This window comes from Fukomys damarensis, unplaced genomic scaffold (genome assembly GCF_012274545.1).
Source record: "Fukomys damarensis isolate Sample0158 unplaced genomic scaffold, DMR_v1.0_HiC HiC_scaffold_23, whole genome shotgun sequence".
NCBI lineage: Eukaryota > Metazoa > Chordata > Mammalia > Rodentia > Bathyergidae > Fukomys > Fukomys damarensis.
Genome location: NW_022900935.1, coordinates 11,335,475 through 11,348,746, shown reverse-complemented (window position 1 = coordinate 11,348,746; position 13,272 = coordinate 11,335,475). Strand labels below are relative to the sequence as shown.

Below are 13,272 nucleotides of genomic sequence, written 5' to 3'. Positions count from 1 at the left end.
CTCCATGCACACCGTCAGCCTGCCCACCTCCCTGCTCTCTGGGCTCTGTTCTCCAGCTTCCTCTCACTTGATCCAAGCCTGCTCTTCAGAATTTGCACACCAACACCCCCACGCACACCCCTGTTAGCCCAAGGCCAGAGTTTGAACAAGCTTTTCCCTTCAGGGCAGGAAGGAAATTCTAAACTATGAGGGGAAGACAGCCCCTGGGGCCTGTCCTCACCTCCAGCTTGGCAAACTTCTCCGCCTTGTAGCAAGCATATTCAGCATTGATCAGCTTGGTCAGCAAAAACTCCTGGAACTCAGGCCCCTGGGAGCGCCCCAGGTAGAGAAGATAAGAGGGGAGTCAGAAAGGGAAAGAAGCGAGCACCTGAGCTGCGATGGGTCAGGACTGGAGCTCCTGAGCTGTGTCCTCCTAGGGCCTGGGGGATTACCTGACCCTTCCGGAAGGGCCTTTCTGGGTTCAGCTCTCAGCCCTGGCACTTGTGAGGGACTCTGTGCCCTTCATGGCTACCACCCTTCAGAAGAGCAAACCCCAGAGGTTAGGGTCAGGGTGATCCCCTACCGCCTCGTAGCAGAACATGCTATGCAGTGTGGTTTCTAAGAGGTGACAAAGACATGTACCCTTCTCCCCAAACATCTCAGAGGAGAGAAGACTGTCAAAAAGAGAGCAGAAATAAAAGGTCACTGTCTGCTATGAGAAATGCCATTTATTATTATTCTGTAGCCTCGTGTTTAAAAAAAGTTTTTACCAAAATGAAGAGAAAAGCCAGGCCACAGCCGCATGGGACTTCACAACCTCATGAGACGGATGTGTGCCTCACCCCAGTCCACTACCCCATGCCAGGCCTGGGGGCAGCCTCTCACCTTCCTGAACACAGCAGGGTCCGGCAGCGGGGGCCCAAAGAAGGGCACATCGTCTCTCGCGGTGACTGAGACCTGGAAAGGAGGGCAGCTGTCGCTGTGGGGTCTAGGGCCTGCCCATTTCCTTATCTGCCTCCTGTCCTGACACACTGTCGGGGAGGCTCTGTGACTGCTGGGTAGATAAACCGTTTTTACCAAACTTTCAGCTCCTCCACCTTTGCCCAGTATTTGAAACGTGGGGGCCCTGTGGGGAGACCTCAGGATCATCGGGGACGGTGAAGGTAGAGGAGGTTAAAGGAGGCACAGAAAGGAGACACCAGATGCGGAGGTGGAGGAGGGTAACCACCCCCCTGGAGGGGTGAACTCTGTGGAGCTGGAATTCACCCTCACCCCACTCCTCCATAGCCCCCCACCTTAGTGGGAAGAGCTGAGGCTCCCAGAGGCCTGCCAGTGAGACACTGCCGTGCCTGGGGCCCTGCTGGCCCCGTGAGGCTCTCTGCAGTCACCCACCTTGTAGAAGGGCCCGTCGGGGCCACCTCCCTCGGCCTGCACCACCACATAGGCGTGCAGGAAGTTGGACGCGATCATGTCAGGCACGAACGGCGTGTTCTCGTCCTGGAAGACCACTGCAACGATGTCGTTCCCGATGTGCCTCTTCCGCTGCAACTGAGCACAGGGCCACCCGAGGGCCTTCAGAGCCTGGCCATGGTGGGCAAGGGATGCCCAGAGGATGGGGAAGGGACTGGGAGGATAGGGCAGAGCACACATCTAAGAATTTGCAGCCTCCCCAAAAAAATGTGCTAAAAACTTAGGATTATTTCAGTTTTCTTGGCAACTGTGACAGAGGAGAAAATCAAAGCCAACAGAGAAGTGATAGTGTATAGTGATCTTGGGTACTCCAACCCAGGTTCCAGTTTCTAGGCCCTACCTTTCAGCCCTTCTCCTATCCAGATTCCCTCAAACACAACCCTTCACCCAACACCCAAGCTCCACTCTGTACATATTCATGTTGCTACAATGAACAGAGGAGCTTATGAAAAGAAAGGAAAAAGCCACCGGAAATAAGGAACAAGGACTTGTGCTTTTCTCACATTAACAGCAGGGTGAGCAGGAAACCCTACAGGAAGCTCAGGACAAGGTGCCTGGTTTTTCAGCTCAGTTCCCAGAGCTCCTCGACTCGGGGCCTTTGCAGAAACTGTCCTCTCTGCCCTCTTCTTCCAGCTCCTTCGCAGCCTAAGTCACTTCATGGTGAACGCTTTCTGACTCCCACGTCTGCCAAGTCTCAGTGCCCCCACAAGACCCCCTTCATACTCCTTGCTCCCAACGTAAGTGCTAGCTTGGCTCCACTGGCTCTGCCGTCTCCCAGACCCGATTCTGGTCACTTAGAATGTGTCCCCTCCTTCACGCTCATCTACCAGGCAAGTGCCGCTACTCTCCCGTTTCCCAGACGTGGAAGTGGAGGCTTTTGTGGCACTTCAGCAGCCTGTCTCTCCTGCCCCACACAGGACCCATGCCTGGAGGGACTGAGTCATTTCCATGCCCGCAGTCCAGGACCTGGCACCGAGGCTGGCATGACAGACACTGGGCGGGCAGGTGGGGACACAGGTGGACAGTGGGAAGTGGGTGGACGGGTGCCCAAGCTTTACCTGCTGGGTGTCCCCTTCTGTGTAGGGCAGCTTGGTGGACACGTGAAACATGATCTCCTTGTTGCGGAAGTTGCAGTACACAGACTCGGTCCCTGTCTGCCCGTGGGTCACGTCCAGGCCTCCTCGGAACCTGCCTCCAGGCGCCCCCCCGGCCATGGCTCAGTCTCCAGCCCCAGCCAGGTCTCTGTGGGGCCGGGCCAGGGCTCCGTCCCTCCCCTGCCAAGGACCACTGGTCGGACTAGCTCTGTTCTTCCACCCCAAGACTCACCCCTTGAAGTCCTGCAGTTTGACCTTCTGGCCCAGAAATTCAAGGAACTCCACAAAGGCAGGGCTTTCCTCATTGGTGCTGAAGAGCTCTTCCTCTGAGGTCTGGGGATCACACAGGGGCACAGTCACGGCCATGAGCTACAGCTTCCGAGCAGCACTTCCATGCCCTCTGTGGCCAAGTCCAGGGCACAGCAGCAGAAAGGAGGATGGGCTGTGCTGGGTGGGAACCGCAGAGGTTGTTGGGCCCCTGGGCTCCTGGGAAACAGTGCCCTGGCAGGCACTCTGCCCTGCGAAGGTCTGAGGTGCCAGGCAGAGGGCGAGGTGGGGCAGAAGCAGGGTGGGGAGGAGCACACCTGTCCAAGCTTCTGATAAATGACTCCGAACTTGAAGTTATTGCTGATAACGTGTTCATCAAAGGTGACGATGAGCCGGGAAGCCTGCGGGACAGCACAGGGTTCAGGGACACCATGCTGCACGCTGCCATTCACTGAGTGCTCCTCATGTGCCCAGCACTGCACAGATCACTCTGGACCCTCAAAGCAAGCCCAGTGGGGATGGGGAGATACTCTGTTGTCCCTTCTGCACCTTGGTTTCAGAGCTTCAGCAACCTGCCTCAGATCACCAGCTTGCAAGTGTCTGCAGGGTCGGGACACAACACCAACCTGCTGGATCCCTGAGCCCCCTGCCTGCTAGGGCAAGGCCACCCCCACTACAGTCTTAACACCCCAGCTTACTATTTGGCAAACTATAGGTCACTGTAGATCAGCCAAGTCCTTCTAACTTGCTGATCAGGCCTCCAGGAACCTGCCCCAAGGCCCCCAGGGCCTCAATTTCCCCTCTGTGACCGAGAGGTGAGGCCTGACATCTGAAGGGACTCTTCCTTCAGAACACCTTCCCTGGTCCCAAACACCCATCAAGAACTTCACTCTAGGGCCCAGGATTCAGCTCGGTGGTGCTGCCATCTGCCTCGTAAGCACAAGGTCCTGAGTTCGATCCCGGTACCAAAAAGAAAAAGAACTTCACTCTAGGCCACAATTCAGCCAGGGCCACAAGGGCTTACATGTCATTCGGGAACACCTCTTCCAGGAAGCCCCCCAGCTGGTTAGAGACAGAATCCCGTGCCTCTATCCCACACCGCCCCAGTGTCGGAGCCAGGAGGCAGCACCAGGGCTGGAAATGCAGCATTTATGGAGCTGTTCGTCTTATGCTTTTTCCCTGGGTCCCTCCTAAGGACAGAAGGCAAGGTCAGGGGAAAGAGACGTAACCTAGCGAAGGTCTGGAGCGCAAGCTGCCCTTGGGAGGAATCTCAGGCAGTACTGTGCTTCCAGACCTGGTGAGGCCTGCCTGCGAGGATGACACCCCTGGGTATAAACAAGGCCTCCTTATGTGCTGTGCATCTGTAGAACCTCTCTGTGCTTCTTTCTCTGCAGACTGTGGAGTTGGCAGGGTTATGTGAGGAGCAAATGAGAGACTAAAGGAAAATATCCAGCACACAGCAAGAGCCCAATATGTGCTCAGTCTTCCAGTTACCCAACCACCCTCAATGAGCAGGGCCCAGACCCAATTATACCTTGGGGTAGAGCACAGGGTAGAATCGATCCACATTGACATCTTCACACACGAGCTGTGGGAGGAGACCATCGAGGGAATGAAGGGAGGAAGGGGAGGGGAGGGCCTCCTGCCTCAGTGGCTCAGCCCCGGCCGGGGTGGCAGCAGAAGGCAGGACAGTCCGTGCTGGGAACCGCAGAGGCTGCTGCTCAGAATGTGGCTCCGAGAACTGGGGTCCCCTGGGGTCGGAGGTGCTATAAAGAGTGTCAAAGGACCCAGGTGGGGACAGGTACCCAGGGCAGGCACACTCAGTGGGAACAAGTGGCAGGCAGGGCCCAGAGATAGGGGTGGCACACAGGGTGCAGGTTTGTGGCTACAGACAAGAATGTGCTGGGGCCAAGCTGCAGCCCAGCCCACAGCCCTCTGGGGTGCCCAACACAGGGAGCCGGTAGGACCTGACACTTCACCTTTGCCATCTGGACCACATTGGGAAACTCTGTGAGGCAGGAGATGGGGATGACATCGTGGTAGGTCCGGCACTTGGTTCTGGGAGGAGAAAGCCACGTGGTGAGGGAGGGGCCGGGCAGAAGAAGAGAAAAGGATCCTTCCACAAAAAAAGCAGACCACAGGGAGGACCAGAGGTGACAATGGGCACCAGGGCTGGCACAGGCAAGGACTTGATGGGTGACTGCGGGTAAACCCCGACTCCTGTCCAGGCCTCGGTCAGGAGTAAAATGGGTAAAATGAAGTGGGCACCCAGATTTTAGACCTCAGCACTCCCTGCTGTTCTGGGGTCCCCCTGACACTGCCCTCACCTGAGCAGCAGCCGCAGGTGCTCTTGATCCCCGATGACGTCATACTTGAGTGAAAAGACCAGGTGGCCAAGGGCAGTGTCCAGTGAGTAGTAATTGAAATGCTCCTGTGTGGTGTGGCAGGAAGGAGGGTGAGGCTGAGCTGGGGGTTTCCGGAAAGGTCCTTCGCCAGCAGCAGGTGTCCTGGCTAACAGCTCCGTGTCAGGTGGACCCACCACTTCCCGCAGGGCAGCTCCTCTCTGTGCCTCACTTTCCTAGTCTATGAAATGGGAGTGAGGACACCTCCCATGATGGTGGCAGAGTGCTTGGCACCAATGCAGTGCTCAGTGAGTGTCTGTAGTAACCTTGGCTCTCTCCTCCTCTGCAAGGTCAGGGCCACATGTATATACCTGCAGAGCTGTCTCCTGGCCTCTGCTCCCTCAGATGTGGCACATAGTAGGTGCTCAATAAGAAAAGGCCATCTAACATATGTGAGAGTCTGGGTTCAAGCCCCAGTACTCAGGAGAGACAGACAGACAGAGACAGACTGTGAGCTGACCAGCTGATTCCCCAAGCTGTAGGCCCTGAAGCCAGTGCTCGTGAGAAACAGGAAGTGAAGCATCGAGTAGTACACAGGGCACTGACTAGACAGGTTGCCGCCCTCCTGCTCCACCTGGAGAAGAGGGCACAGGGCCGAGAAGAGGCACTCTGCGAGGCCCACAGTGTGGCTGTGGCAAGGACGGCACCCCAGATGGGAGCCCAGACCTGGCACCTCCAGCCAGGCAAGTCCCAAAGCCAAGGGCTAAAATGCAAGGAGATGCCACCCCAGCCTGGCCCTGAGCTCCCTCTGCTGGCCCCAGCCCTGGGAGTGGAGCTGGCTCTTCAGCCACGCCCATCCCAGGAATCGTCCTGGAAGTAAATCCTGTTTAAACAGGAACACCTGTGCTCAGAGGCCAGCCGAAGGATGTGCCTACAAATCAACAGCTCAGGGGTGCTCCAGGGGAACCTGGGGCAGGGAGTTCTTCAGGCCTGCCTGGGTACACAGTGGACTGGAGGAGTGGCAAGCATTTAGCAAGAAGTCCGAGGGCTAGAGTTTCCCTGAACCCTCCTCCCAAAGGACACAGTGGGACATAGGCTCAGGACCTAGGATGTCAATCCCCAGAGTCACTCTCGCCTCCTCCTCCTGCCCGAACAGAGCCAACAGCCTCCCCAGGAACCCAATGTGGAGTCAGGAAATGGCCCTGCCCTCTGTCAGCCTCAGGGGTGCCCTCTCCTCTGTCTGCTAATCTGACGCAGGTCATCATGTCTCCTCTGACCTCTCAACCTGTACCTCCTCAGATCCTGCCATGCACAAGGCCTATCACCTTCACCTGTCACTCTCACTCTGTAGCAAAATTTTCTGTGTGCCAACTATGTGCCGGGCACACATGGTTCTTGGGAGCCCACCACATGCCAAACCCGGTGAGCCTCTGGACAGTGGGTGCCTGGAACACAGGTCTCTCCCCACCAGGAGGGCTCAGCTAGGAGACAGAATCCCAGGTCGTGCCAGTGCTTGTCCCCAGGCAATGGCTCCTGAACCTGGACCTGCTGGGTTAGTCCCCATCACAGTGTCCCCCAAGCCCAGTGGTTAGCATTAGAATTTCCTAGGGTCAGGCCAGGGCCCAGACTAAGGTCATATAGCTTCCCAGCCCCACAGGGAGCCAGGGAGCCATCCCATCCTCCCCATACACACACACACACACACACACACACACACACACACACACACACACACCAGCCTGATCCTCCCATGGCATGTTGTTTTTGTTTTGTTTCGTTTTTTGAGACAGGGTCATGCTGTGCAGACCAGATTGGTCTTAAACTCACTACATAGCCCAGGCTGGCCTCAAACACCTCCTGCCTCAGCCTCCTGAGTACTGGGATTACAGGCTTGCACCACCACACCCACACCCAACTCCCACAGCATGTTTTAACACAAGGTCAGCCAGAGCTGGTTCAAGCCCAGGCTCGGTGACTGTGGCCTTGGACTGGTACACTTCACTACTCTGAGCTTCCGTTTCCTCTTCTGTGAAAGCAGGGTGAGCTTGCTCTCACAGAGGGATTGTGAGGATGGAATAACAGCCACGGCTGTGTTCTACATGCTTTATGTGTACTCTGACTTCCCCCAGTCTGACAGACAAAGCAGGCTCAAGGTTAAGAAGCCTGCTCAGGATATCAGCACTAGAAGAACAGCCCAGATTCACACCTAGACCATGAGGCTCCCAAACCCGCATTATATGTCCCCGTTTTGGTTGTCAATGACACAGACAGCACCCGGCGTGGAATCTCCCCTCCTGCTCCCACATTAATTTGTTTTCTTTTTAACCAGGGATTATCAAACTCAGGACCCTGCACTTGCCACGCAGGTGCCAGCACCACTGAGTTAAATCTCCAGCCCCATCCCATATTAATTCCTGTGAATACCCTTGGGTGATGATACTGTGAGCCCTTACTAGGCAGGGCCCCTGCTGCAGGGCCGTGGTTACATCAGTTCAAGTCAAGACATCCCACAGCTGTGTCCTTCCCAGCCCCCACCCCAAGCTTCCCAAAGGCTGGCCAGGGTCCATCTTGTTTGCTGCTGTGTATACCTGTTACCTAGTCAAGGGCCAGGCAGAGAGCTGGAGCTCATTACCTGCTCACCCTGATAAGCAACTACCCTGCTGCAGATGCTACTCCAAACATCTTCCAAGCATGGTCTCGTTAGAGCCCTGCAGCAACCTCAGAAATGGTGTCGTTATCACCATTTCTTCAGAAGTGGAAACTGAGGCACACTGACGCAGCTTGCCTGATATCCCACATGGTGGGCGGCTAAGCCAGGACCCAAACTGGTAGTCGCTGTGGTTAACCACTACGGCATCCTACTGCCTTTGCGATAAATGTTTGCTGAACGAATGACCGCATGAGTGAATCTACAAGCACGATCCCTCAGCCCTGTCCAAGGGGTCTGCTGTCTCCCAGGAGGCTTCACTGCGACCCCCAGCCCCGAAGCCAGCCACCCACCTTGCCGAGAAAGTGCTTCCGGTAGATGCGGGCTGTGGGGTTGCACTCGAGCTTCGCCTTGGTTGTGGGTGACTGCAGCGGCTCTGTCTCAGGAATGCTGCTGATTTCGTGGTTGGTGCCTTCAATCCAGTAACCCCCAAACTGGGGCAGCAGGATGAGGGGGAAGGGCCCTTCTCGCCCTAGGACCTGAAGAGGGGCTTGCTGAAAGCCACTCCATACAGCACCCCGCTAGGGACCCCAGGACATCCTCCAACTCAAGAGCTGGGGCACTTCCTCCACGGCTAAGCACCACAGGACAACCTGGTGCGGTGTTCCCAAGGTTCACATTTACCTTCCTCTGGGGGGCACCTGTTGTGGCCCTTTCCCCTAGACTCAAACACACTGATCCCCTTGCCTCGGCCTCAATGGGGGTGGGGAAGGCAGAAGAGCTGGGGGCGGGGCGCTGCCTGTCCCTGGAGGCTGATATTTGGCTCAAAAGGCCTAAGGGTTCTGGCAGGCTCTGAAGTCTTAGCTTGAAAATTAAGCCTCCAACCCCCAAGGCAAAGCCCGCAATCAGGCTTCTGGGAGGAAGGAGGACCTGGACGTCCAGGTAGCCTGCATGAGGACCTCCCCAGGACAGAAGGAAGAGTAGGCTCAGGGTCCAGCCGGGTACCTCGTGGACGCTTGGGTAAGGAATGTAGTCTTCCTCCGTCTGCAAAATACAAGCAATCAGAAGCCCAGCTAGAGGGGGAGCCTCACCCTCCACACCTACCAGGCTCCCTCGCACACACTGTTCAGCCAGTCCTAGGGGCTGGGAGTGGGGAGAGGACCATGGCCTCATCTCTATTTCTTTTTCCTTTTTCTTTTGTAGTGCCAGGGATCAAACTCAGGACCTTGTGCTTGCAAGGCAGGCGCGGTGCCAATGAGCTAAACCCCCAGTCACTCACCCCCTAATTTCTACATGAAGCAGGGGGTTGCCTTGGAGCACCTGTGACAAGGCTGGGCAGGGGCAGGCTAAGCTGGCTGTGCCGGCATCTTTGGAGTGCTCACACCCTGGAGAAAGGAGGGTTCACTGCCACCCTTCTGGACCAGCTGGGGACTTGTCAGGTGCTCCTCACCCAGTTTCCAACGCAGTGGCCTAGTGCTTCCTACCCAGCTGCCACTGTGAAGAAGCCCCCAGGTGGCACCAAAGCTGCTGGACCATGCTGAGGACCATGCTGAGAACCCTGGACTGGACATGGCACGAAGCTCATGGTGCAGGAGACCCCTTTTGCCCTGGCCCACTCTCCAGCTGCTAGTCTGCAGGGGTCCTGAATCACCAGGAACCATGTACCCATCTTGGAGAGCTCTGCATATCCCCTTCCCCAGATTGAGGCTTCCAGAGCAGCCCATTCACTGCAAGGTAAGAGCCTTCCTGCTGAGGGCACAGGTTCCAGGGAAAATGCCTGAGGGACAAGGGCTTTGCCTTTGAGATGAGGGGCCTACAGTGCAGGCAGGGAGAAGCGGGCCTGAGGCCCAGGTATGACAGGGAGACTCTCCCTATCTTGGAACTTCTGGGGCCAGGTCCTGGACACCCTGCTCACATGGGCCAGCAGCTGGCACACAGGAAGACTCCTTCACAAGGAGCAGCTGTGGCACTTCCCAGATCCCACCTCCCAGCATGGAGTCTGCTCCAGCAGCCAGGCCTGGCCCACCTACTTTGAGGGGTGGTGGGAAGGAGCATCGTTGTTCATCCATCCTGCTTCCCTGCAAGAGAAAGCAACACAGTGTTGGCACCCTCTCAGGCCTGCTGCCAGGCACCCTCCCCACAGAAGCTTGCACCCCTGCTGTGTAGAAGGGAAAGCCCAAGGAGGGCCCGCTGATGTGGAAATGCTCCAGGGGCAGGACGCTGCAGGGCTCGTTCCTCAGGCCTCTCTGGAGCACCGCTGTCCTGGCCCTCAGCAGCAGGGAGGGGCTGGGGGTTCCGTGTGGGATACACATGCTGGAGGGTGGGGGCAGGGATGGTATGCACGCCTGCCTGCGCAAGGCACGTGGGGAGGGGGCTGCTGCACCGATGCAGGTATGCAAGAGGGGGTGGGGGCGTGAAAGGTTGAGACAGGAGGAGGAAGGGGGCAGCGAGAGCAGGGCTTGGGCGGGAGAGCCCCTGAGGTGTCTGCAAGACTCCCACCCCTGGTACACCCCTGCCCACTTCCAGATACACATCTACGCTCAGACAGACAAGGGCCTGTGAGAGCAAGGCTAGGGTGGGGAGAGGGCTAGGGCTGAGGTACGGGGTAAGGCTGCACCCCAGGCTGCCTGGCTCATGGTTACCTCCCCCACTTGCAGCACCGCCTTTGGGCGCCTGGCATCTCTCCCCGCCTCCACTCTGCAAGGGGGTCCTGCAGAGCCTGAGATGCCTCTCACTGGGTGAGGCTGGTGTGTGGGGATGGGGGTGAGTTGAGGAGCTGACCACAGCTCTGCTGGGACCTACACAAGGACGGGAGCTGGTGCCTGCATGGGTTACCAGGTCAGAAAAGAGGCTGGGCACCAGTCCCCTCCTCAACCCCAACCCAGACAGCGGACTCTAAACCGCAAGCTGCCACTCTCTTGTCCTTGCATGGGGCATCGAAGGCTCCCAGCCTGTCCTCAGAGAGGTGTGGAGCTGGGAGAATTGAGAGGGCCCCCACCTCCAGCCCAGCCAGCTCTATGGCTCCCAGAACAGGCTTCTTTCTCTAGCCCTCCTCACCTGCATCTTTTCAATCATCGCAAACAGATCTGTGTTCTGCAACAGAGAGGTGGGAAGATTGAGGTCAGTCCTGAGGTGGCCCGGCTGACTGTGCCCAGCCAGAGAGATCCACCACCCAGCCCAGATCAGCCATCAGGGTCCCAGGGAGCAAGAGGAGTGTAGGGTGCAGTGTGGGACTGGGTTCTGGGTAACAGAGTCTATACTTGGACCTGCTGCCGAGAGAGGTGAGCCCACAGCTCAGGTCCTGGGTCCCGGTCATCCTGCCCCTCCCTGAAGGGAGGAGGCTGCTGCCCTGGGGAGAACTGGATCTCCCCCATGCACTACAGGGTCGGCAGTGCCTGAGTCAGGACAACAGACCCTGAAGGTGAGCCCCTGGTCCCAAGTCTAGAGATAAGCCCAGCCAGGATGAGAGGAGAATCTGTGGTTGCACCTCTCTCCCCTGGAAGCCAGCGAGTTAGCCCGGCCAAAGGCCTCTGATCATGCAACCCACTCTCCCCCAGGCAGGGGCTCTTAGGGTGAGAGGATGCCCACCGGCCGCACACATGTTCATGAGTCCACACATACTGTCTTCCACTGGAGACAGCCTGTCCCGAGGCTGGCCAGGGCTCACACAGGGTTAATCCAGCGTCTGCCAGCTGCCTGGCAGCAAGGGCCTCTAAAGCGCCAACTCCCTACAAGCCTTCCTGGAAGGCGGCATCCCGGCTGGCTGGTGGCTGGTGGGGGCTGGGGGCTGGGAAGCCCCCAGAGTCTCCAGGATGGTGCCCCTCCCCCAGCCCTTCCAAGGCTTAACTCAGGATGTTCCTGTGGTGGTTGGGGGGGAGGCTGCCTGAGCTCCCAAATGAGCTAGAAGGCTGTGCACTAGGAAACACACATGGGCATAGACAGGCCCCCTTTCCTGCTCATACACAGAAGCTGCATACCAACATTTAAACAGTCTCACTGCACATACATACATTTTATGTATTAAGAAACACACAGCTGGGTGTAGTGGTGCACATCTATAATCCCAGCACTCAGGAGGGTGAGGCAGGAGGATTGCTGTGAGTTCGAGATCAGCCTGGGCTACATAGTGAGTTCCAGGTCAGTCTCAACTACATAGTGAGACCCTGTCTCAAAAAAAAACCAAAAAAAAACCCCCACACACAAACTTATAGGGTCCACACATTATGATTCTAGAGCTAGAGCTACACACTAACAAATACAAATGTTGGTGTCCTGAGTTATACAATAGCACAACCACTCACACACAGGTCCATGTACCACAAAAGCTACATAAACATAAACTCACACCTGCACCTATGCAGATCTGTACACAACGTTACACAAACACCACAAAACCACTCTCCTGTCTGAAACACACTCCGAAGGACAGGCAGGTGTTCAGCAAAACAAACATTAGAACCCCACACACTCCACAGCTACCAACCCTCTTTCTCCATCAGGGTCACACACACACACACACACACACACAGACTGTGTAATGGCCACAACAAACACTCTTACACTATAACGAATTTTAAGAAAAAGCCAACATAGAATCATCAATCCTTACAGGCCAATACCTCACCTCCACCTGAGTACAACTCACCACCATACACACACAGACATATACACAAACACACAGTCCCGGTGAGGGTCACAAGACACAAATGCCTTCTCGTGTGCACTCTCTGAGGCCTGTTCACAGAATAAGACCCACCCTGGGAGGTCTACCACGGTCACCTCTGGCCACACCCAACACCTGTGAGTTTGGAAAAGACAATACCACCAGCAGTTACAGGAGACACTGCAGGCACACACCTGTAGTCCAGGGAGACACACGTCAACCCCACAGTGTGACAGCAACACTGGCATCTGTTGGGGTCAGAGGACTGTCTCCAACCTGCTCCTCCCATGACACACAGTAGCAGGGGCACCCCACTCAGGTGACCAAACAGCCGGAATAAAACACTATGCCTTGCTGCACCAGGAATCACAGCCACATAAACACTGACACATGGTACTGTCACCCGGAGTGTACACACACACAGCAACAAGTAACACCCACAATACAGCCTCACGGGCAGCAACAGATGCCCAAACACATGGCAAAAAGAGGCTGGGAGTGATGTGGCCCAGATGGGGGGTCCCCACCTCTGGCAGCACCACCCCACAAAGTTAAAGTGTGACACTCAGCTGACAGGACAAGGAGGGGAAAGAGATCCCGACAGCGGGACACACACACACACACTCACACACACACACACACACACACACACACACACACACACGGTGCCACTGTAGCCCAGAGTCTCCGCCGCCTGTAGGTTCCGTGGACAGCTGTAGAAAGAGCCCAAGGCCCGGACCGGGTGCACCCTGCCCTGCGGCCACCGCCCGGTGTCAGCCCAGAGGCCAACACACCCGCCCTAGCTCGGGC

At 56.7% G+C, this 13,272-nt stretch overlaps 1 protein-coding gene across 8 annotated transcripts in view; it reads right to left on the bottom strand.

The window, feature by feature from the left end:
• Positions 1-13,272, bottom strand: part of Rap1gap (RAP1 GTPase activating protein) — a 45,292-nt gene that overhangs the window by 10,463 nt on the left and 21,557 nt on the right. For all 8 annotated transcript variants that reach the window (XR_780602.1, XR_780603.1, XR_002025410.1 and 5 more), the window contains exons 3-15: positions 10,857-10,892; positions 9,830-9,877; positions 8,805-8,843; positions 8,153-8,338; positions 5,138-5,241; positions 4,790-4,868; positions 4,345-4,398; positions 3,128-3,211; positions 2,776-2,876; positions 2,508-2,637; positions 1,372-1,527; positions 865-936; positions 221-307 (exon numbers count right to left, since the gene is read on the bottom strand). Coding sequence is in view for 3 of the 8 variants with exons in the window: in XM_010626016.1 (XP_010624318.1) it covers positions 221-307; positions 865-936; positions 1,372-1,527; positions 2,508-2,637; positions 2,776-2,876; positions 3,128-3,211; positions 4,345-4,398; positions 4,790-4,868; positions 5,138-5,241; positions 8,153-8,338; positions 8,805-8,843; positions 9,830-9,877; positions 10,857-10,874 (1,158 nt within the window). In the remaining 5 variants the exon portion in view is untranslated. The remainder of the gene's footprint in view (positions 1-220; positions 308-864; positions 937-1,371; positions 1,528-2,507; positions 2,638-2,775; positions 2,877-3,127; positions 3,212-4,344; positions 4,399-4,789; positions 4,869-5,137; positions 5,242-8,152; positions 8,339-8,804; positions 8,844-9,829; positions 9,878-10,856; positions 10,893-13,272) is intronic.